The sequence below is a fragment of the Pezoporus occidentalis genome, unplaced genomic scaffold (assembly GCF_034315485.1).
Source record: "Pezoporus occidentalis ecotype Australia unplaced genomic scaffold, CSIRO_AGI_Poc_V1 ctg175, whole genome shotgun sequence".
In the NCBI taxonomy this organism is placed as follows: domain Eukaryota; kingdom Metazoa; phylum Chordata; class Aves; order Psittaciformes; family Psittacidae; genus Pezoporus; species Pezoporus occidentalis.
In genome coordinates this window covers 118,951-143,165 of record NW_026913586.1, presented here as the reverse complement: position 1 = coordinate 143,165, position 24,215 = coordinate 118,951, and the positions used below count along the sequence as shown (strand labels likewise).

Sequence of the window (24,215 nt, the reverse complement as noted above, 5' to 3'; positions counted from 1 at the left end):
GATGTAATTACAGAAAACAAACTGTGAAACTGGAGGCAAAACACAAGCCACAGTTACGTGCTTGTAACCGTCTGTGGGTTTTCTTTAAGCACACAGAAGAGGTTGTTGGAGTCACCTATGCCTCAGCAGGTGACCTTCCCAGCCAGTTGGTGCTGTCACAAGGAGTGCCTTTAAAACTCAGATCATGTTGGCAGGCACCAAGTGACTGCGGCCAGCCAGGGGAACCATGAGAAGTTTTCCCTCACAGCTCTGCAAGAGGCAACCAAAACCTCAAGTCCTCTCCTTAGGGAGTTCAGCTGTAAGCACTAGGTGTCAGCAGGAGGAGGAGATGGTCGCATGGACGAGGAGCTTGCTTTACGGTCACCAACCTGGCAAGAGGCAAACTAAAGCCTGAGGAAATCCCAGCAGTTCAAGCAGCTCTGGCTATTGCAAGGAGCCACTTGTGAGCCTCAGCAACTTTTGCTGACCCACCTGGGCAGGCACAGGTGAACATGGTCAAACCAGGCTGCCTGGGAGTAGGAGCGAAGTTGAACTGGGCAATCTCTCTCCCAAGATGCCTGATGAAGGCAAACGTGGGATTGCCAGAGATGTGTGAGTCATTGCAAGCTCTGAAAGGGAAAAGGTGAGCTGAAGGGAGGATAGCTTGTTTATACCTTGGGATCATGGCATGCTGGGATTAGCCTCTGCTCTAGTGCACTGTTAAAGTTGCTCCTTTTATTGGAGCACTTGGAAAGTTGTCTGTGGTCAAGTAGAGTCTCCAGCATGATCTTACTGTCTTTATTATTTACCCATACCAATATGGTGCTACCTCTATCCCAAAAGTTAAGACAAGGTAATCTTGTGCTATAGTTTTAAAGGCAGGCACCACCTCCAAATCCATCAGGTATCTCCAACAGCTTTAGATGGTGTTCTGTACCCTAAACGGTGTAGGCTATGTATAAAATAAGTATTCCACTAGTGGCGTGCAGTTGGTATATTGGATATTATATCTAATACTGCAAAAGCTCAATCTCTTCATGTGAGAAAAGACAGAAAACTAGGTAATACATAGCTTTTCAGAAGAAATATGTTTCTTGGCCATTCACAGAGTGTTCACACTTATATACAAATGGTTAGGATGATTTGTCAATGTGGGAGTTCAATACTGTACTTACACTAGATTTCCTAAAAATGTTTCTACAAACAGTAGGTATAGAAAATAAAAATAAGTGTATCTATATACTCACTGGGAGCAAATAACTGTTTCTTTTCTATCAAGAATGAATAAAGAAAAGTAAGAGAAACAAATGCTTTCTTAATCTTTGCAGAAGAGCTGTTTCATTCTAATTTCCCAGCCGTTGCAAGGTGGTGTGCCGACTCACTAGCAATAAAAGCACTTAAAAGAACCCCAACAGTCATCAAACTTGTTGTTTCTCTCAAAATAGGTAAGTTCCAGGTTCTAATCAACTTTGGAGGAAGGACACTCTGGAAAGATCATCCCAGGGATTTGACTGCAGGCTAGTGATGAGCTTACAGAAATCTGTAAAGATCATGTTCTGGTTTTGAAAGTTCTGCTTACTGTAGTTGTTCATTTGCTGCATTTCCATTGCTGTATTTCTGTCTTCTGTACATTCATCAAGGAAGGCTATATTTGCCCAAATGATTTAACTTGAAAATGGAGATTGCTATGCCATGCCCTGTCCTCCTGGCCATCACATTCTTCTTAGTTCCTGCTTACTGTTTTAATGTTTTATTGTGTTTATAGTCATGATGCAGATGACAACTGAGGTTGTTAAGTTCAGAATATCAAACTTACATTTCAAAAGTATTTTAGTTAATTGTTCCTCCCTCCCATTTTCTGTTTTTAAATACAGGATTTACAAAACATCTTTGATAAACACATGAGCTGCCTGTGTGCCCCTTCCTGCACTGCTCACCTGTGGGAGCAGCTCTGTGCTGGTGGTCTGATGGCCAGACAGGGAGCAGGTGGATTGTGCTTGCCTCTGCGCTCTGAAGATCCGTCAATGAAAGCTTCCCGAGACGGGTCTTCTTCGTCTGACTGCCCCAGGAATTCTGTTAAGATGAATCAAGGTATGATATCAGGCTTAGTTAATTTAAAAGCACCAATCAAGTTGACAACTTAGATGTTAATAAGGACAAGGGTGTCCTCTCTTGTAAAGGATGAAATTGAATGGAAAACCATATGCTTAAGCGGTTTTCACCTTTGAGTCTTCCCCTTGAAAAGGAGGACAAGTAGCTAATGACCAGCAACAATAACACATCTAAGAGTCTTTGGAAGGGAGAAATTAAGTGAGTGTTGGCTTTAGTTAGCAAGGAGGAAATGCCTTCTCTAAATTGTCAAATACAGAAGATCCAGCTGGCTGCCAAGGTCTGCTGCATGTGAGTATTTCACTGTTGCCATACAGGTCCAAGTCTTATCAATTCGAGTGTTTGCCACAAGGGTATGTGTAACTCCTTCCTTTAAAAATAAGGACTTCTTCTAGCTCTGTTTCAAAATATTCTGATTCACAATCAAGACCCTAAGTCTTCAGGTAGGTGAAAGAAGGGTCTCCAATTGCAAAGTTCCAGCCTGAGCCCTTTGGGGAAGGGAACTGTTAGAATATATCTGAACCATTTAAAAATACAGATGAGGAATTGCATATTCTGTGTGAGACTCAATATAAATAAATAAAAAAAGTAATCAAACCACAGGCCAGCAGAGTTTGGATTAAGGAAAAAAAATCCTGTTACAGATAAAGACTTTAAAAGATTTTTCTCAAAGTCTCAAGACCCTTTTGCATTTATTTTCTTTTTCCTTTTTTAATCCTGTTTTTCTCCCCTTGTTCTCTGCCCTCCCAGATCCTGTATAAGCTAATCTCCACGATACCCATGGCAACACCATGGGCAGCACAAAGAATATAACACTCTCGTGAGCGTTGCCGTACTGCTAGTTTACATTTTGGCTGGAGACCCAGAATGTTCACCAGCTTAGGAGGGCAAATCTACCTTTAAATGTTTTTGAACCTCCGAGTCCTAAAAAGCTAACACTGTCAGATTGCTGCAGACTATTTCTACTCTTCATGTACCAACATATTATTAGCATCTGTGGTGTGAGAAAGGGTGAAGTGTGGCAGCTGATTTGGCTTTCTCAGGTAACTGATATTCTCTGCCTGTGCTGCTGTTTCCCACACATGGAGCAATGTGGGAAACTGCTAAAAACAACCAACCTGGTCAGGCGCAAAACACCTCCAAGCATGCAGACCACATTACAATAAGTAAAGGAGCTAAACTGGTCTTGGTGTAATTTCTCCTCTACCTTGAATAAAAATTCGAGAGAGAAGAAAAGGAGGTGAGAAAAAGGAGTAGGAACAATGCTCTACATCTAGGAAATTCAACTCCAAGGCAAGTAAAGTAGGTTTCTCTGGAGATCTCTTCTTGGAGCCTGATGCAGAGTGAGCAGCCAAGAGAATGATGGCAGGGTAGCGATATGGAGAACTTAAAAAGAAGAAACTGCTTGTGAAAAGCATGAAGAACTCTGGGAAAGGGCTTAGACAAAATTCCTATTGATGTGTAGCATGGGCAAAATCCACCACAGCTCTTGTGGGACAAACTTTGACAACCTCTGCTTGAGAGCACAGCTCTCGCTGCCAGGCTTCCTCCTATGAACTGAATCTTTGGTCCTGAACGGCCTCCCTGTTCACTTCACCTTTTAAGGAGGGAAATGTTTGTTAAACCTTTGAGTTTTCTAAATGTCAAAGCTAAGATGTATAGTGTGAGTCAAGCTGGTGTAATTTATCTTATTTTCCTCTCTTTTTCTTTTTCCACCTACTCAGTAATGTCCAAGGCCTACAGAACTTACCCATTAAACTTACAAACTTTCATCAGTATATGCCTATGGCTTCTCCTTAGACATTGCTGAGGCTGACCTAGCTCCAAGGATCAGTGGCATTCCAGAACATAAAACCCTGAGAGACGCTGGGAAAGGAGTGTATATTGAAAAAAAGAAACAAAATAGGACTGGGCAATTTTGTCTTGATCTCTCTCCATCATACCATTAATTTATATTTTCTTATTCCTGCTGAGAACCAGATCTGAATAAACCACAGACTTCTCATATCAATCACTTCAGTGTAACTAACTCATACACATGCTTTTGGTGGGACGTAGCAGTTTTGTAACATGGAGTGGGCTACAACTTGGAGGTATCCAGTCCTCACATGGCACACTTCTAATATATGAATGCTATGAGAAATTATAACCAGTGCCACTGACTTTGATATTTTGCTCTGCGGATGCAGTACAGCTATACCCTATTAAATAATGCTACTGGATCCATAGGGACCTCATGTAAAACAGAGCAGTCTGTCATACACAAGCACATTTGTAGTTAAAATCGGGGGATGAGGGGGATTCTTAGCCACAGGAGTGCAAATAAATTTCTTTGCACTTTCATATCTAAATTAAATACCTGAGACTGACCTTAAATTTAGAGAAGTTATGAGGATTGAACCTATTCTAGTCTTGGTATACAACTGCAGTGTTGCAGTAGAATGTTAGATAGGATCAGATGCCAGCAGTGGTTCAAAGCCACAAACCCACCAGATACAAGCTCTAGAGTAAAGAAATAAACAATTTTTGTTGTGGGACATTGGACTGCACTCCCTGTGAGAAATGCTACAGCAGAAAAATAAATGTGCAAGGAATACTATTTAAACAACACAGCCCTTCCCAAACCAGAGGCAACATATCCCACATTTAATGAAAAAAGGAAAGGAGTTTGGCAACAGCATCGTAGAGCTGCGAGAGGGTGGTGGTCCTCACATCTGAATAAGGGCTCTGGATGGGGCTTGATGTTTAATAAAGACTTTACTTTGTGCTAACACTGGAGTTATTACAAGTTGCACCTTATATTTTGTATTCAGGTATTCTGGAATCTTCTGGCTTGTTACACAATAAAGGCTTGCTCTTTTTAATTCTAGCCTAAGATTTGCCTATCATGTGAGGATCTAGGAATTTGAATTTTAAAAACTTGAGAGTTGGTATCGTGGCTAACGTTTCATCATTAATTTATTAGATGCAATAATGTGAATTATAGTGTGCTAAAAATCTTTATCTACAAAATCCCATTTGTCATGATCAGTATCAGCATAATGGTGTACACACACAACCACACAATGCGCATTCTGCATTTCTAAAATTTGCTTATAAGCTACTATTATTACATCTAGCAACTGTCTGAAATAGCCAAAATGTTTCTTTACAAGCCTTGTAAAAGTTCTCCTATGCTTTCATGAGCAGGATGCTCTCTGAATGCCATACACATCTGATGAGATCTCATCCTTTCCCTGCTTACATACGTGTCATTCTTTAACCGTATCTATTCTCTTTTGGATCTGTGTCTGCAAGTCAGAAGTTGTTTCCATTCTCCAGTATCCTCCACCGGACTTTCAGGGATAAAAATGCATTTTAAAACGTGCAATGACATGGTAAAATGAAAACCTTCTTTTAATATTGTTTGCAAAATTGACAGCTCTACTTAACAGAAGCCATTAGATTATTTAGAAAGTAGCAGCTGCTCTCGTAAAAATGCGTCCTTTTTTTGGGGCATGAAAAATAAACTAGTTGATAAGAGAGAGATAAGCCATTTGACTTCTTCTTTGTGTGCCTGGCATGGTATGCAGAACCAATTCTGTACAATCTGATGTTTACAGAGCAATCGTCATGTACGACCTCCTTAGGCAACAGGGACACAAGAAGCCTGTAAAACGCTGAAGCAAGCATTTAATCAGAAGTCTTCATGCTGATCTTTGAAAAATTCAATAAGTTCAAAAAATGTAACTCCTTCCAAAGATAAAACACCATTTTTTTTTTGCTTCAGGATTATTTTGCAAATATATCCCAATGAACTCCCAGTGAACCACACAGACCAGACATACTGCTCTTCTTTTTTTTAAAGAAAGAAGTAAATAGTAGAGTTCTTCTGAAAGAAACAAATCAAGGGTCTGAAGAAATGCAAATGGTTAAGCAAAGTGAGTGCTGCAAAACAGTATAGTTTAGTAATAACCCAAACAATCACACTTTTAAAATAGGCATTTGAATAGCTATTTCCATGTGAATAGGTTCGTATCTCCTTTTATCATGCATTAACTTCTTTTTTTATTTTAATTTTTTATTTTGACCTATTGAAATGAAACTCGAGCTTTTGCCAGTTTATTAGGGGGGTTTGTTTGTTTTTTGTTTAAATTTAAGGCAAATGATGGCTGCAGGAGGCATGATATTGAGCATGATCTCATACATTTTCTGGCTGCTCCACCTTAACTCTATCCTGGGTTTTCTCAAACCACACGCAGGTATTTCCAAAGCCACTGGGTAAAAATTCTTTTGGTATCAAAATTAGTGGGAACTTCCATTGCTGATTTGAGCATCGTCAGCTCTTTTTTTTCTGGCTTCAACTGTTCTCCAGAAAACGTCTTTCTAAAGAAATAGATTGCAATAAAATTGTTTAGTTTCAACAAATTCCTGCAGCAAAACCACACAGCTTTGTCTGTGTGTGTGTAAAAATGTAACTCTAAAGTTCTCTGCTTCTTTTGGCCTAGTTTTCCACAGTTTCTTACTTTTAGATTATTTTGGTGTTGTTTTGTTAATTCCCAGTGCTGACATGTTTTAATTTGATAAATTGTCAAAATATTGTTTTTATAGTACTTCTAAAACTCACTGAGAACAGCTGTTACTGCTGAGAGATCTGGAAAACGTACATTAAATCAGAATGTCTCCCATTTTTGTTGTAATTTAACAATTTGATACCTGAGAAGATAAGGCACTTCAATCACTACTAAGTAGAAGCAACCCTTAATGGCAGCATAACATGCCATTATTTCACTAATGGGATATTAGGTGTATTAGCAGCAGCAAAACTGTTTCAATGGGTGTGACAGGAAATGTAGGAATTAAAGTTGTGTGATAAAACTAAAGAAGTCGTCAACATTTATAAACAACTCAATTTTTAGCATAGACAGTTACATTTCACACAGCAGTCTGCTGCAGCTTGCAGTGAAACCTGGGTTTAAAACTTCCTGCAAATGGAAATGCCAAGTCTTTACCAGTTCTGGCTGAGATTTCAATCTCTGCTACTCATTTGCTTTGCGAAAATCACACACAAAATTAAGTTAACCACTGTATAGGCTGAATGGTTGATTTTATATTTCCCTGGAGCCTAAGTAATCAGGTTTCTTAGAACTACCTTAGCAGTGCCAATATTATTTAATTTGGGGGGGGGGTGTTAAAGGTGTTTCTTACAGCATGAACCAGATGTGGTAGTACTAAGCTGTGACGGGTTGCTGAAAGAGGCTGAATAACCAAGGCTTTGCTTCAATCCCAGGCCCTTTCACTTCAAAGGCTTGACTAGTGTCCCAGCAATAGAGATCTTGCACCTCTAGATTTTATCAGTTTCCCTGAAACCATGTGAAGTTTGCCTTGTAATCTTGGCAGCCAGCAAGCGGCTCTCCTCTGCCTCTGCGGATGCATGTTAACAAGCTGGAGTGCCAAGACGCAGGATGAGCAACCTAAGGCTGCTATTGCTCAGTAATTACAGCAGGCACAGGAGGGAGGACATTCCTGGTGACTATGCATTTTCTTTGTTTGGTAAGTGGTACTTTGGACCAGGTCTATTTTTTTCTTCCTTCTTTTCATTGCAAGTGACTACCTAGAAATACCTGTTCTAAAAGAAAGCTGGGCAAAAGGTGCTGGTGAGCAGAGACATTCCCATTGTTTGGTTTGGGGATGCAGCAGTGGAAATGTGGGTGCATGCCTCAGAGTATCTCAGCGAAAGCATGCAGGGAAAACCTGATTATTTGTAAGTGATGCTCTAAAGACTCTACAGAGCAGAAGTGCCTCCGGCTTTGCAAGCCCCAACCCACAATGGGCAAAGCAGGCACTGCCGAACTTGTGTGTTCCTTCAGCTGCTCTTCGTGACGTCCATGTGTGGGGCACACCCTCTGCTTGGCACTTGCAGTCCAAGGACCAAGCGTCTCTGCTCCTGGCTTCTGCCCTTCAGGCATCCAGAGCAGGGATATGTGCCGGTCAGACTGGAGGCAGGCAGGCTCAGGGGAGAAGAAAACCATTTCAGGGGGTTAATTGAAAGAGAAATACATCTACAAACACAAGATGCAGAATGGAAAGCTGCAAATGAATGCTGCCAGCTGGAAGCTGGCCAAACTGATAAAGCAGAAAAGAAATTGAGGGTTAAATGTTTTGGATGCTGAAGGCTTGGAGTTCAAAGAAGAGCTCAAGGAAACTCCCAGACACCAAATCCATACAAAGAGGCTCTAGACAAACACAAGCCTTCTGCAGGACAGCTCTATCCCAAACAGAGTTTCCAAAAGCAATGGTTAAGGGATATATTTCAGCACCTGGGAGCTGTTGTGCAAGGGAAGATGATGCCCACAGGTGAGCTATGGTTGCAGGGCAGAAGGAGTTGTTTTCCAGAGGGAAATGGCTGAGAAGTGCATCTGCCCATATTGGGTTGGAAGAACAATGTCTAGCTGTGGATGTATTTTCATTGCTTGGTAGAAAGAGGCAGAAGGAAGCTGCATCTGCAGGCCTTAAGGTGAAGGGAACCAGGGCAAGGCTGGAGGTCCCTGACTTTCCTGGAGCAACAGCTTCTGTCCAGGTCAGGAAGGGGTACTGTACTTGATGACAACTCAAGTTTTCACTAGGTATATAAGGACTGAGGGATTGCAACTAGAAACTCGTGCCTAAATCACAGGAAGAAAACACCATTAGAAGGATGCTTTCTTTTTCTCTATTTTGGGTCTGCATGGGCTGCTGTTTTCTACACAGTGGATTGGGAGTAGGAAAGCTGCCTTTTTCCACTGGACCAGGAAGCTGGACTCAAAACAGAGGATGGGACAACTGGTAATGTGTCTCTTTGATATAACACTCTCCATGCCAGGCCCTTCTGGTGGTTTTGTGACAAGGACCCCGGCACTGACCCTTACCTAGAGGCTATACGACAAGATCACTGTGGTCTTCAGACAGCCTGTTTCTAATCAGCTGAGGTCAGAGTCCTTTCCAAATGAGGTCTGCATTGTTATCTCATGCTCCAGTGGGGTATGAGAGTGGCACGAGGACAGCACGGCACAGCTGCATGAAGGAATCTTAGTGCAGGAATTACGTTTACAGGTGGGAAAACCTTAGTTGTAATATCAACACTTTTAGAGCAGGTGCATAACTATGTCATAGAACTGGAGCAAGGCTGGAGTTCAAGAGTTAGCTAATTGTATCTCTCTCAAAAGGAATTGCCTCAGACCAGTTAATTGTCAAGATAACGAACTGCAGCAGTTCTCCTCATTTGGAGCTGGGCCACTAACACCGATCTGAACTGTATTTAAACTCTTGATGACAGAGACTGAAAAAGATATTGCAATACTGGAGGTACAGGTTCCTAAAGGAAAACTGCATGTACAGCTGGAGTTGAGAGGCAGCAAGGGCATGCAAGTACACATCCTGCATATCCTTTAGATATGAAGAAATTCCCTGGGGCACTGACTCTGGTGCCTGGGCAGGTAGAGTTCATCTTGAATCTTTGGGAGTGATTGAGGTCCAAAAGAATAATACAGTACCCATCAAGTCTCAATTTCTGCAATATGAGATAACACATGCAGAAATTCTAGCTCCCCCCTTCCAAAAAAAGAAACAGACCCCAAAAGTAATGACTTGTTACTGAGCTTTTTCTGTTAGCTGCAAGAAAAAGCTCTCTTGATGCCATGACTCCCATGGTGTTGTATTCTCCCAAGTCCCAGGTCACTACTGAATTTTTGTCTTCTGTGCAGCAGTCGACATGGATGAGTTTGGAGGAGAGGAAAAGCAGAAGAAAGCTTCATAAAATACAGGCTTATCCCAGTAACTCTCCTCCATTTCTGCTGAAAGTGAAGTAGACAGCACCAGGTAAAATGAAATTACGTAAGTTCTTGTGCCAGACCTTCTCCTCTCACTGCCAGGCATTCCTTCCCCCACAAGAGAAACACGGACCAGAATAAATCCCATACATTGACTTAGGGGAACTGAAAAGAATCAGGGACGAGCAATACCATCCATGAAGGATGCTCCAGACATGCTTAAGTTGGGGCGTGGGACTGAGTTCCCTTGAGCTTCACTGGGATGCTCCTCCAAAGAAGCCAGGACAAAGCCTCTGCTGCCACTCTCATCTGCTATGAATGGAGCAGGACACATTGAAGTCTCTTCTCTTTGTGCTCCATCAGTGCTTTTCGGTGTTAGACAGAGCAGGAATGCTTTCCAAAGTTATTTCATGCTGATGGTTTAAGCAGAAATAATGTCAGGTAAAGACCTTTGACAAAGACAACCTGACTGGCATACCCTCTTTGGGAAAAGGATGCACCGAAAGGAAAATGGTTGTTGATGACTGTGCAACTATGTTGGTGCCTAAAAAAAGCAACCAACATGAGAAATTAGCCAGACAGATTGTTTCAGAGTATTTCTTTTGAATGGTCTACTCTAGGAAGGAAATTCTTTCTCATGCTGTTCAGAAAAAACATTCTTTAAACCCACTTAATTTAGAAGAGTAAGGTGGCTTTTATTTTGGAGTAAGTGCATCCACAGGTAGAGTTCTTTCAAAATAGCTAATCTGGTCATTGCCACGTGTAAACAAGCCCTTACAAACTGATGGGGATGGTAAGGAATCCATGAAGGCATGGCCCAGGACTTCTTGTTCAGTTTGCAATACTTACTTAGACCTATGTTCCTCAAGGCTAGTGTAGTGATCAACAGAGCTTACAGAAAGCCAGGTTCAATTTAAACAACATCGTCATACGTTTGAAAAAGAAATGAGCTTTTGAAACTGTCTCCTCCTGTTGTCCCTCAAGTTCCAAGTCTATCTTGAGAGAGTTGATCCTCACTTTTAATACCGCAATCAAGTGACAATCTAGGATTTAGTAGATCTCAGATGTTTTGACTGCCCATAAGGTTGGGTCTAAGGCTGGCAGAGACGGGAGATGAAGGGCGTGCAGCCTCTTCTAGAACAAGCAAGCAGCTGAAAAAAGGTAACTTTACATTGCTTGCAACTAGTTTCTTGGCTTTGGCTGCAGTAGAAATGTCTTGCTGTGTGCAGATTGCAAAGAAAGGCTTAAATAAGGCAGAAAATTACAGAAAGAACAGATCTTTGCAGAATGGGTTATGTCATCTTGTGCAACATGTAGGATGCTTATCTTCCAAAGACTTCTGTGCTGCTGGAGTACTTCTGGGAAAGAAAGGGCCATCTCAGACTGGAAATCTGGGCTGAGGTTGCTCTGACTGTGCTTGTGGTGGCTTACTGCATGTGTCCACACAGCGTGGCAGCAGCAAGAGCTATGTGGGAGATGCAAAGTGACCTAGATCAGCACCCCTAATTCCTGCAGTTCTAGTTGCTCTGTCCCGTGCAAGTGTGATGTGAACCAAATACCGGTCATGTTAGAGAGTGACCTTGTTTTCTTAGAGAAACCTGTGTAAAAATGGATATAACAACACTCTTGACACCTACCTCACAGGATGTTGTGAAGCTTAATTAAATGTGAGCAAAAGCAAAAAGCATTTTGAGATCCTTAGATGAAAGAAGTTTTTATAAATGCAAATTATAATAATTATGGATAGTAACCACCATCAACTACTGAAACAATTAATTCAGGTTGCCACAGGCCATCACAACAACGTGTGCAAAGAAGCATCAGCCATTTAATGACATATATGTTGCGTGAGAACTCTAATCCTTAAAAATGCTGTAAACAAAGAGGAAAAAACTAGACACTCGGGGCTTGCAGTTGGTGGAAGTTTCCTCTATTGCTTCCATCCCCCCTGTGTTTACATTGCAACTCTTTCCCTAGGAGAAGAGCCCACCTTAAAGGTTGCATCAGTGGCATCATTTTAAGTCTGTATGGTTTTTGTATTTTATGTTGCAAGGAAACTGAAAATGACTGCAAGTAACTTGGCTCACAAAAAATTGGGAAACACATAAACATAACTCTGTTTTTTGTTAATTCTCCCTCTCACCCCCCTCTCCCAGCCCCATGGCCCAGCCTGCCTATAGCATCAGGGAATAGACTTTAGCTACAGGGTATTATCCAGCTGACTTTCCAAGGGTGAAAACAAAAGCTAAGCAATCAAGATGTGTCTGGCCAAATACTTAAAGGCCCAGTGCACACATTTAGTTGACAACTGACTGAAATCTGAACCATTTTGCGCAGCCTTTCTTGTTGCTTCAAAACTGATTTGAGCTTAAATAGCTAAAACCTACAGGTGTTTAAATGCTCTCCCTTGTCAGCAGAACAGCCTCATCAGACATGGTCTGAGGATGCGGTCAGACTGGAAGAGATATCCTAAGACCCCACAGGTGAATCCCAAAGAGCAGGCTAGCCCACCTGTGCCCCTCAGGCTTATTTCATTGCTTGCCTTTAAAGACTAAAATGCAGAAGAGTAGTAGTTACTAAGCACCCAACTTACCAAAGCAATTAGGCTAAATTCACTGCAGCTAGAAATTTAAGCAATGCACTGAATTTAATTTGAGAATCCATGGTCATAAGACTGAAAACTTTAACATTTACCTAGCAGCAAATTAAATCAGCTTTCTGATCAAGTGAAAAATTCTGTGCTATTGAAGTTTGAAAGTGTGAAGCACACACTTATTAAAAGGATTTTTCTTTTCCTTTTTCTTTTAATGAAGAAAAACTTGGGACCAGTTAGTTGCCTAATCCAAATACCAGAAAAATGGGAATAGTATCTGTAACTTAAGTCCAAATTACAAAGCTGTATTTTTCTGGCATCTGCCAGACAAATGTGATCATAATCAGTGGGTTTCATGGAACAAAAAATGTTACTCTTGTTGGAAGGTTGTATAGACTAAACTTACCCATATCAATGAGCTCAATACCTGCAGAGATTAACCAAAGCTAGCTTTCCACATACCAAAATTGAAAATGCCTATGTATTTTTTCAGTCCCTTTAAAATTAATTACTATAATGCCTTTTGTCCTTCAAGAATTAGGATACTAAGTTGGGAATTTCTTGGATAAGTTTTCATAAAATGAGGGCCAGGTTTTAATGGGGTGTCTGTGTATGTGTGTATCTGCATAGAAAACTGGCAACACTGGTGCAATGTATAGCAAACAACAATAGGTACCAACATGTTATTCCAAACCTCCAAAGTCTAAAACCTTATTGTGATGTGTATACGTGCAAAGTTGTGTGTTTGCGCATGCATATATATACACACACAACATGCACACTGACATCCTGTTGCTAAGCTCTCTTAATGACACTTACGCAGTGCTCTGTTCAACATCTCTTGGCTAAATCCTACATCATGAGATAAAACTTGGATGCATTTTCCAAATGCACCTCAAGGCTCTAGGACATAAAAGAAGCTGGGGTATTAGAGCACGCCTTGTTTTAACCATCTCCGGAGCACCCTGACCGACACTTCACAATTCACAAGAAAGGTGTGGCTAATAAAGCCACTGAAGCAGATATAAGGGCAGGTCCTCCCTGATAGGCATTTACGGCCTGTCACTCACGCACTGGAGCACTTTGCTGCACAGACTTGCTGATAACCACCAGCGCATTCTGTGGTTTGGGTGCCCAAAGGCCTTAAAAGCCGATGTGACCCTATCGGCATCTGAAAACCACAACTGATGGATTGACACTTTCCCTCCATCCCTTGCATTAGAAGAAACTAATTTAGAGGGAAGACATAAAGCTTTGGAAAGGGGACAACTACCCTTTCAAAGGAGAAATGCCACCTTGTAGAAAGAGCAGGGTTTTCATTCCCAGGCTGTTTTTTCCATTCCCTGGAAAGATCTTCATCTGACTGGTAACCCCCAATTACAGAGTGGCATGAATACCAGAGTGGTTTTTCCTTTTAAAACCTCATGGAGGTAGTTTACACTATATGATGCCTTCTGCAAACATGAATACTTTCTCCCTGCCCATTTGAATAAACACTGTCAGCAGGAGCAGTGGCTGTGGATGCCACCCGGGAAGCTCAGAGCCCAGGAGGCAGCTGTGGGCAGCTCCTGATGTTACCCATGTTTCTGAAGGGAACCAGGAGGAAAGTCCATGGGAAGAGATGCAAAGAGCCGATGCCTGATGCCAGGGAAAAAAAATCACCATGGCCTCACTGTCCTATTTCATTCCCTTTCTTGCTCCTTCTCTCATTGAAGTAGACAACAGGAGTTTAGAGATAAGAATTTGTCCCAGACAGATGCTCACCTTTTCAGAAAAAAACATTTTTTTAAGAGTAGGTAGTTAACCTAGACTGCATTTTCTGATATCTGTTGAACACAGCATTGTTTGTCAGCCACTCCTTTCATCACTTAAAGTGCATTCTGTATCCATGGAAAGCAATTAATGTTCAATAGGGAAAGTTCACCCTTACAAAGCACCTTTTCACATTCCTGCACTTCCACAGCAATCTTTTTCTTTCCTTACATGCCACCCCCAGTCCTTCTCACACAGACATGCATCACCCAGAGATGTTTGCTATCTACCTGGTTGTCACGTTGTCCTTGCAGTCCTTCCTTACAGGCTGACTCTGCTCCCTCTGCTCTTCTCTGACTTAGGGTGGAAACTCTTCCTTGCACTTCATGTTTTATGGGATGTTTTGGGACTGGTTTTGGCTGCAAGTGGGAACTCAGCCCACTGCAGGGAGAAGGGATCAGTCAGAAGGAAACTGTCACCATGATCCCCTGTGATCTGTGAAGAGTGGCTTGAAGCAATACTGTCTACAAGAACAGTGCTCTGCTTGAAGCAGCCTTACAGATCTCTGCTGCTTTCGGGTCTGTTGTACTATGATTTTTCTTCAAAATCAGCAGAATTACCTCTGGACTCACCTAAACTAACTCTGGGTGGGAGTGCCATTGAGCAGCTTGTGCCTGGCCCTGGAGCCTCTATTTATACCTCTGCTGGGGCCCTGATTGAGCAGGGTGTACAGCCAGCTACAGCGGCCAGTGCTGGGGGTTATTGAACTGCTAACCCAGCTAGCAACTTCATCTGCTCCCTTTGCACCACAAACAAGAAGAAGAACCTGGTCTGAAACCACATGTGAAAATAACAAGTTCAATTTATCTTTCAAAATCAAAACAGACTGTAGGATACCAGGAACTTTCAAGCCCCCATCACTACCAATATAAATAAAGATTTAATCACGGCTATTTAAAACAGTAGAAAGCAAAAGAGAGTTAGGATACAAGTAAACTAAAGTATAGGAGACAGCCTTCTAGGCAAGTGGAGTAGCACAAGTATGGAAGAATATCATTGTGGCGACTCTCAATATGAAAATGGTCAAGGATTACATCACAATCTTGCATTAGCAGGTGGCTGGGGCCATTTAATCGGGCATCTTTTTTACTCCTAGTACCTATAATTTTCTATTATAAAGGCAAGGTAGGCAAGGTCAAACTGGCACATGAGACTTTAATTTCCTCACCCCCATCTTGAAGGGGGCAGGGCTACCAAATTTTGGAAGCCTTTGCTCTCATGATGAGAACTGGAGCTATCCAACATGGGGAATTGTAGCAGAGATGGTACCTGAGGATCCTTGCCTTGGCTGGGATTACTCTGGGCTGTAGAGTGCATGCTCAGGACTAACCACTCATGCGTCATGCAATTACTAGAAAACTGAAAGTAGCTAAAAGAAAAGCCAGCATGCTCAGATGCTTATCACAGCAGCATGGTGCTACTCAAGATTTAATCTATCAATATAAAAAACCCTCACCAAGTTCAAGCGATGCTCACAGTCTCTTCTATCTCAAAGGAGAAGTCGAAGCTGAATCCAAACAATCTTCTTGCACAACAGATTCCCTGATCCTGGTGCAGGCCAAGACGATTTAGCCATTATGCTGACCTGATCTAAATCTGACTAAAATTAATGGTGGAAACATTTCTAGTTTCAAACATAAGGCAAAAAATTGCTATCTTAGAAGTACTTGGGGTATTCTCAATACTTGAGGCAACCAGTATTTTTTTAAAAAATTAATTTTCTTCTGAAAATCCTTTTTTCCCCTAAAAACCTGATTTTTATTTTAAAACTGTACTTTCAAAACTCCCACATAACCAAAACCTGTTTGCTACCTTTGCCATCTCTTTTTGAGAAGTGCCTGAAACTTTGTTTGAAAACAACTGCAACCTCCTTAATATAAGTCATGTTTTTACTATTTCTTCATCATGCATACCACTGATACACCAGAATAAGGTACTATTTCAGACACAAAAACATGCTTTAAAACTAGTTTTAAAAGTTTTTAGATCCTTTTCTTTTGAACGAGTGGAACTTTAAGTTGCTTTTCTAATGCAGTATTTTAACCAACTTGTGCAGGACCCATTTATAAGCATCAACATCATTAAGCATCAGCCTACACGAGTAATTTAACATTTGACTATGGGCAAAGCAGTTTACCTCCTGCAGACTGCAAATTACTGAAAGTATTGACTGTTTCTTTTGCCCCAAAATAGGGTGTCAGATCACTGTGTGCAGAAGCTGTTGTCCTGGTTTTGTAAATATTGCACTTTTTTAACAACTGCAGCACCAGGAACCTGAGATACACTGAATGAAATGCAGATGTATTTGTTAGCAAATGACTTCAATGAGGTGATGGAAAAAAAACAAACTGAAATGAAATGTTTCCTGCTTTTTTCAACCTCTTTCTTCCTCTCAGTTGCAGACTGTATTTTCCCCGAGTTGAAAATGAGAAGTTTAGGATGGGGTGGTATCCCTGCACACCCCGGAACAGGCTTTGTGTACGATGGTTGTTGTCACACTGACACCTAATGGCAGATATAAACTCGAGTATTACGGCTCATTTCGCAGGAGTCTTGTTCTTACCCTGTGTTGGAAAAATTCCTTCAAATTACAGAAAATAAGTGAGCTTAGAAAATGGAATTCACCTGAATGCGGTTAAACTCTGGGAAGGCAGTGCTGGAAATGCAACACCAGACAGGAGAAGCTGAGGGCACAGTGTGATGGACGAGGGGCTGCAGCATGGGACTCGGATGCTGCTGAAGGGATGGGCAGCCTCTTACAGAGAGTTCATACAGGCCCCAAAGGAAAACAAAAGCACTTAAGGCTAAAATGAACTGGCCAGACTCATCCAGTAAGTTGGTGGTGGCTGATAAGGTCTAATTTTACCCAGTCCCTCACCTGCGGTGTTGTTTCTGATCCTAGTAAGTGGGCAGCAAAGCTCTCAAACACACAAGGGAATAGGTTGGGATGGTATACTTGATAATAATATATGAAAATAAGACACTGACTAATGCTCATGCTTCCTTCAGGAATTACTGAGGAAATCGGAATTCTTTCTGGAATGTTTTACTGTTAAAATTCTGCTTATTACAGTGATCAGAGTGGAATGCTGTGGTCCTAATTCTTCCCTTACATACCCAAGAGAAGACAGCAGCATAGTCAGCAGGACAATCTGGGCTTACAGTGCAGCAGACTCGGCTCCATAGCCACGGCTGTGAGCTAAACATCTTGCCATTTGGCAGCTAAAAGCAAAGGCCTAAGGTAAGCACTTTGTAGCTGTTTTTTGTTGGCCACAACACATCCTATGTAGTAAAATAAATAATTAATTGTAGCCATAATCTTTCATCTGGTTAATAAAAGTTTGCATTATTTATGCAGAGGTGTGGTGAAATGTAGCAATGAACTTCAAATGATGATTCAGAAGTTTAGACTGGGTCCCAAATCCTTCCTCCTCTGAGTTATGTGGCGCACTCAGAGGGTGAGCTCAGGTAAGGTTCCTGATGATGCATGAGCAGCAATACTTCCAGCTGACACAAGATCAAGCCCTGGGCTCATTCTGCAAAGTCTCTGGGATGGCCACAGAATCTGCTCTGCAGGATACCTGAGGAGGATTTTCAGTAGTAAGCAAAGGAAATGACTAAATTTAGCAGAGGTATATAAGTAATCATAGTAAGATGTAACAGAAAGTACATTATATCAAGCAAAAAATATAAGCTAAGAGTTGCTATGAAACAATGTTGTATCTTGGAAAAAAATGGAAATCATAGATAGGTTTTTAATACAATTCTACTGGAAAGAATATTGTCTTCCACATTCTTTTACAGTAAAAGTTTAAAAACTATCAGTTAAGTGGTTAATCCATGGGATCTAATTTATGTGAGAACTATACCCTGACTTTTTACTGATCTTGTGGTATGTAGGGACTCAAAGCTGCTCTCAGAGCCACGAGGGCTGAAGGGCAGCAAGAAAGTCCTTGTAGCTCCTGTCACTGGTTCCTCACAAGAAGTCAGGCTGAGCTCTGAGCACCATCCAGACAGGGTCGGTGGAGTCAGGCACAGCAAGCCTCAGTGCTGAAATCAAACACAGCCTTGCAGACACACTTTAAATACAGGCAAGGGTGTGTGTGGGGGAAGCTGTGCCCTCCCAGAGGGCAGAGGAGAAGCAGGGACAGGGGTGCTGGGGAGCCTGAGCTTCAGGGGAAGGTGTGTATTGCAGCCGGGCCCTGGGCTGGGAGGGGAGGAGGCAGAAATCAAGTGGCTGTTGCACCTTAGGTTATCATAAAGATGAAAAGGTGGGACACTGGCAGTGTATCTGTAGTAACTAATTATAATGATCAACATACATGCTTATAAGCTATTATTAATCGCGTCTTTTCATTATATTATAATATTTTGCCATTTCATAACGTCAGCATTGCAGAAATAACCGATGCTGCCTCAAAATCTATTTTTAGGACTGAAATTTACAGTTTGATATCTAGCATGATGCAGGACCTTTGGCGTCTTGAATGGTGTGGAAAATATTATAGAAGGGCAGATATTACTCCTGTATGAGTTCAGAAGTTGCAGCAGTTTTATGGCACTGAGATTTAAAGTAAAAAGATTGGTGCAGACCAATAGGATGAGTATTGCAAAAGATATTTTAAACAGCTGAAATGACATACAGAGTGTATGTTGAGGGAAGGAAAAAAGTCACTAAATCTGGATGTACTTATTGCCTTGTATTAGGCACTGTTGATCAGTTTTTCACCAAGGCTTTTTCTTAAACAGCTTACTCTTCTGGCCAAGCTTGGCATGTTAGAAAGTGCAAGACTGACAACAGCGATGGGTGCAAAGCTCACTCTTGGGCCCCACTGAGCTTTTCCGTATGGCTTTCACCAGTGACATCCTGATTAGAATGTCACCAGCCCTGAGACAGGATTTTAACAGGGAGCTTGGCTTTGTTAGGCTGAATGCATTTAACAAGAACTAACATCAGGTCATCAAACACCTTCGCTTTTGTTGCGGGAGTTTTTCAGGGGTGAACTGTCAAGCAGCCTCTTGTGCAGCATTCTTTGGAGGAAAACAGCCTCAACCTCTGATTTTGCCGCAGGCAATTCCATGCTATCCCCAGTTAAGGGCCTGTGGTGTGGCTGGGGAGTGTAGTGAAAGAGGAGGCGACAAATAAATAGTCCTTCTATTTTTTTTTTGCTTGTTTGCTTAATCAGAAACCAGATGTGCAAAGATTCTCTTATTTATGAGTGCGTCCTTCTGAGCACAGGAATCACATTCCCCTGATGTTGACTATGCTATATCTGATCACTGCTTCTAAAACTCACCTACACAGGGAATATTTGATGATAATTCTTCAGTAGATGATTATAAAAAGATTTAATGTTGAATTATCATAATCGAACATTAAATTGACACCTCGCATCAACCCATCATTATGCCTCTTTTCCAATTCCTCTGCTGTCATGCCACTGATGTGATGAATTGCAGCCTGTCACATCACGTTACGTTACGCAGAACAAACAGGACAAAACACATACCAGCTGCCATGCAAATATGTGTTTGCCAACTCTTTTTGGTGCACAGAAATGCAATCGGTGAATTCCCTATCAGAAAAATAGAGGCTCAAGGATGGCTCTAGGGTGTGCGAGACAAACATGCCTCTGACATACCGTGAACGCACAGATACCCAGCTCTCAGCCAGCCACAGCCATTACAAAAGTGCATCTTCCTGTGATTATTTCTTGTTCTTTCAGAAAAAAAGCAGCAGCAAATTCTGTGGCTGCTGGTGTCATGAAACAAAATATAAATATGTAATAACTAATCCAGTGCTTGTGTTCAGATTTAGAGCTATTTTTATGACTGGCCAGATTTTGGCTGTGTATGTGTAAATATAACACCCACTTAGGTACACACACACGTGCATAGTAGGAGACGTGTGAATATACATTATGTGGCTTTTAACTGCAGCCTTTTAGCCTGCATGTGGGCCTTTTGAAGCTAATGGGAGATTTACCAGGGGCTTTTTCACAGAGCTGTAGGCAAGACTGGAATCCAGAACATATGAATATTATATTATAATGATACAGTGTAAATCATCCAGTTTGACCTACAGTAAATTAGAGGCCATTAAATTTCATCCAGGTATCCTACACCAAGCCAGAAAAACTTGTGTTTGACTAATGCATGAATTGTATTTGGCTAAAACCTATTTCCCAGAAAGGTATTCATTTAGTCTCCATGCAAAGACACTTTCCATGCATCAATTTCTTTGATAGTTTGTTTCAACAGTTATTTTAACTATGTGTGGTTTTTATTTAAATTGACTCCAGTCTATGGAGTTAGTGCTGAGAAGTCTAATTCCAACTTAATTTCCTAGCTATAATGTCAAATTTTACTGCTGACAGACATTACAAAATATGAGGATCATTAAAATGAAAATATTAAGGAGAATAGTGTCTTCATTTCAGGCATATAGTGGTGCTTTTTAAATCAGGTTCCGTAGTGAGCAAAAATGTCACAGTAAGGAAAGGAAAAAATGGAATGCCATGATTATTCTAAAGCTTGACACAAAACTATAAATCTCTTTCAAGTGAAGATACACAGATCTTTGTGTAGACCTCTGCAGCTAAGCAAACTAGCTAGGCTTTGATGTACTTATAATTATCAGGGGCTGTGGATTATGTCTTTAGGCAAAGCTGTCTAGCAGTGGAAAGGTATAGATCAAAACTGACATCATGACACAAGTAAGCGGAGAGGTGAGATGAGGTGGAGCATCAAAAATAGTTTGGCATTACTACAGACCTTAAGTAAAACAAACGACCCCACTTCTAGAAAAGAACACATGGAAGGGAGCACTCAGCGCCCGTAACCTCTCGATGGAGTAAACTCCTCACTACTAGTGGGAAAATTAGAAACTTGCTTAAGAAAAAGCTAAACATCAGAATAAAGACAATCCAGCAGATACACTTAGTCATATGGGAACATATTGTTGCACTCCCAAGGAAGCAGGTGTGCCAGGCTATGCACTCAGAGCTACCACTGCAGTAGGCTTCCATGCCGTAAGTGCTGGGTGCCACCAGCTCCCCTTGAAACCAGAGGACTCAAGCAACCTATATCAAGTAAGGCATCCTTGATATGGACACAATATCTGGGTAAGAGCCACACCAGGCTCTTTGTAATTTTTTCTGTAGAGAGCAGGAGTTCTGGTGGTGCCAGGCCTACACATGAGCTTGCTATTGCTAAAACCCCCATTCAAAGTCCACTAGAGATGGTGGAAATATTTCCTTGTGTTTAGTGGGATCTGTATCAAATGCTGTGTGTCGCTTAATATGAGAGTGTATACATGAGCACAGTTAAATCATTTCAAATTATTATGGCTCTTCAAAGACACTCATCTTGTGTGGCACAAAATTTAGAAAGTGCTTGGGGAAACTGATTTCTTCCCATAGGTGAACTGCCAATCATACTTAAAAAACATTTTTCATTAAAAATGTTGATCTGTCCCTCTGAGGAAAAAGTCACATTATTAGAAAAATAAAGGCAAAGGATTTGATCGCAGAGGTTTTGATTGACTTAAACTGAAAATATAAATAAATAAATAGGAGATCTAATATTTACACTGAAGGAAGTAGAGCTCAAAAAAAAAGTAGCATGAGCAGGTGTCCCCTGAGTCTTTCCAGATCATAGTTCATCTGTGCATTGTATAGTACCTTTTAAGCATATCATAAACATGTTACACAGTGAAATAACAATCATGGTATGCAACAAAAGGTTAAGATTCTCAGATAACTTGAAACTTGATAGCAAGGGAAAGATGAGTGTACCAACAAAAAGTAGGAAATGAAGAAGGCTTTGTCATCAGCATCAGAGAAGGCATATGAGGGTAAGAAAGAAGTCTATTGCTTGATAGATGAAAGGAGTCACCAGGGATCAGAAGAGGAACAAATGTTATCAACTAGGCTAATGCAGGGGCAGAGAAGGTTACAGAAACAGAGGGACAATTCTAAACATGGACTTGAAATGCAAGCAGGCTTGCCAGGACTGTCAGAAATAGGGGAAGAGATGACTAAATTACAAGTGATTTGGAGGTAGCAGACTGTATGCAAGACCAGACTGGTATCTCCGACACACTGTATGGAAGACAAAACACCATAGCATGTGTCATTATTAATTATCACAAATAACATGTAAGCCTTTCAACATAAAATAGTTATCACAGAACTAAGAAGAAATGAAGAAGTTCTCCACTTAAGGTTCAAACTGGTGACATTCCTTGCCAGTAAGGTGAAATACTTAGGGCCTCTATATTTTAAATACCATTTCATGAATTGTGTGGGAAATTAGACCTCAGTCTCTGTGAGAACTGATAAGATTTCCTATCTCACTTTCAAACATTATGGAGTATTTCCAGAAATGTTTAAAATTCTGTTTTAAGTGGAAAAAAAACCTCAAGTGCTTTCATTAGATGTAACTGAACCACCAAAACATTAGTCAGTCTCATCTAGCATTTCAGAACAATGCAATTATCTCAACATCAGTGTTTTTACTAAGAGACCTCTGTTAAAAATGTTGCCTAAACATTAGCATTATTAATATTATGAATTTAATTCTCACAAGAAATACAAGGTTTCCCAATTTGCCTTTCAACTATGCAGCAGTTATCTATCTTGTCATAACATGAATCCCTTTTGGGTGAAAGCTATTGATTCGAAGGTTAAAATCATCTTGCTAGGCTCTAATGCAATTTGTTGGAAGTTGGCCTTGGGAAACTTTCTGACACTGACTACATATGCTCTTCATTGGATATTCATTGAGCAATGATGTCTGAAAGGCTGAGTTCTTCACCTCTGTGATCACTATTAGTTATGGCATTTCTGAACAGGCTGTGCTATGTCAGTTCTCTGCAACTCAAGTTTTACATTAGAACCTACAGTTTACAGCATTGAAAAGACACACTCTTCCACCATGGACAATATTGTTCCAGGAGCATATACACAAAAACACATTCATAAACAGAATTAGCAACCTACAAATACTGTTAACATTGAAGAAAGTCCTCTCTGTTTTAATCAAGTTAAATGAGGTGCACACCATACATTTTAGGCAAGCTAAGTGAGAGCTCCCTGATCTCACTAAGGAACTCATAGATTAACTACAAAAATAATTCAACAGAAAATCTTTGGCAGAGGAACCCACAGTATCTATGGCCACTGGTCTGCTGACAAAATGGTAGTGAGGGAAGAGGAGGCAACTAAGCAGTCTCTGAGATGTACAGTACCATTAGTCCAATCTTCTTATGCCTCAAGATGTATTTTCACAGGCTGTCAAACATAAAATCTTATGAGAATAATTTTCAGTATAAGATTTTAATCAGTTGAACAAAATATCCAATTCTGCCAAAACCATAGCAGCAAGCTCAATTTTGCTCAGCAATATTCTCACCAAACTACTATGCTCTGAAGGTCTACAGGTGTTTTTACCACATACACCTAGACACTCTTAGCTTTGACAGTGGCTTCCTCAAAACAGTGTATAGCAAACTGCAATCACGTGATGAATGGAGAATAGCTAAAATTAAGAAAATTTTAAAACAATCCATCTATTCTTAGTTTTATCTTGATGCAAATCTTGATATATGCAAACAACCCACCAATGATTATAGAACTCTGGATGACATCTATAAATTTCAGCTGAAATTATATTGTCGTTCCACATTATACGTAGGAGCTTGAAACTTTTCCAGAAGTCCAAGTTTGAAATATATTAGGTTTGAAGTAAGCCCTGTCCACAGAAATATCCTGACAAATTAGACATATCTGGGGCAAGATGGAGCACTCTCAAGGGCTTGGGAAGCAGCCAGGATCACTGACTCATGTTATTTTCTAGTACTGTTGAGCTGAATTTTGGTCATGGCCTAGCTCAGGAAACATCATCAGAAGTTGATAGATGAGAACAGTTCACAT

The 24,215-nt window shown here is 40.9% G+C and overlaps 1 protein-coding gene across 5 annotated transcripts in view; it reads right to left on the bottom strand.

The window, feature by feature from the left end:
- WDPCP (WD repeat containing planar cell polarity effector) overlaps window positions 1-24,215 on the bottom strand; it is a 158,690-nt gene that overhangs the window by 15,784 nt on the left and 118,691 nt on the right. For 3 of the 5 annotated variants that reach the window (XR_009963986.1, XR_009963985.1, XR_009963987.1), the window contains 2 exons: window positions 1,917-2,052; window positions 472-608 (listed from right to left, as the gene is read on the bottom strand). Coding sequence is in view for 2 of the 5 variants with exons in the window: in XM_062614284.1 (XP_062470268.1) it covers window positions 1,917-2,052 (136 nt within the window). In the remaining 3 variants the exon portion in view is untranslated. The remainder of the gene's footprint in view (window positions 1-471; window positions 609-1,916; window positions 2,053-24,215) is intronic. The other 2 variants (XM_062614284.1, XM_062614283.1) reach the window with 1 other exon arrangement.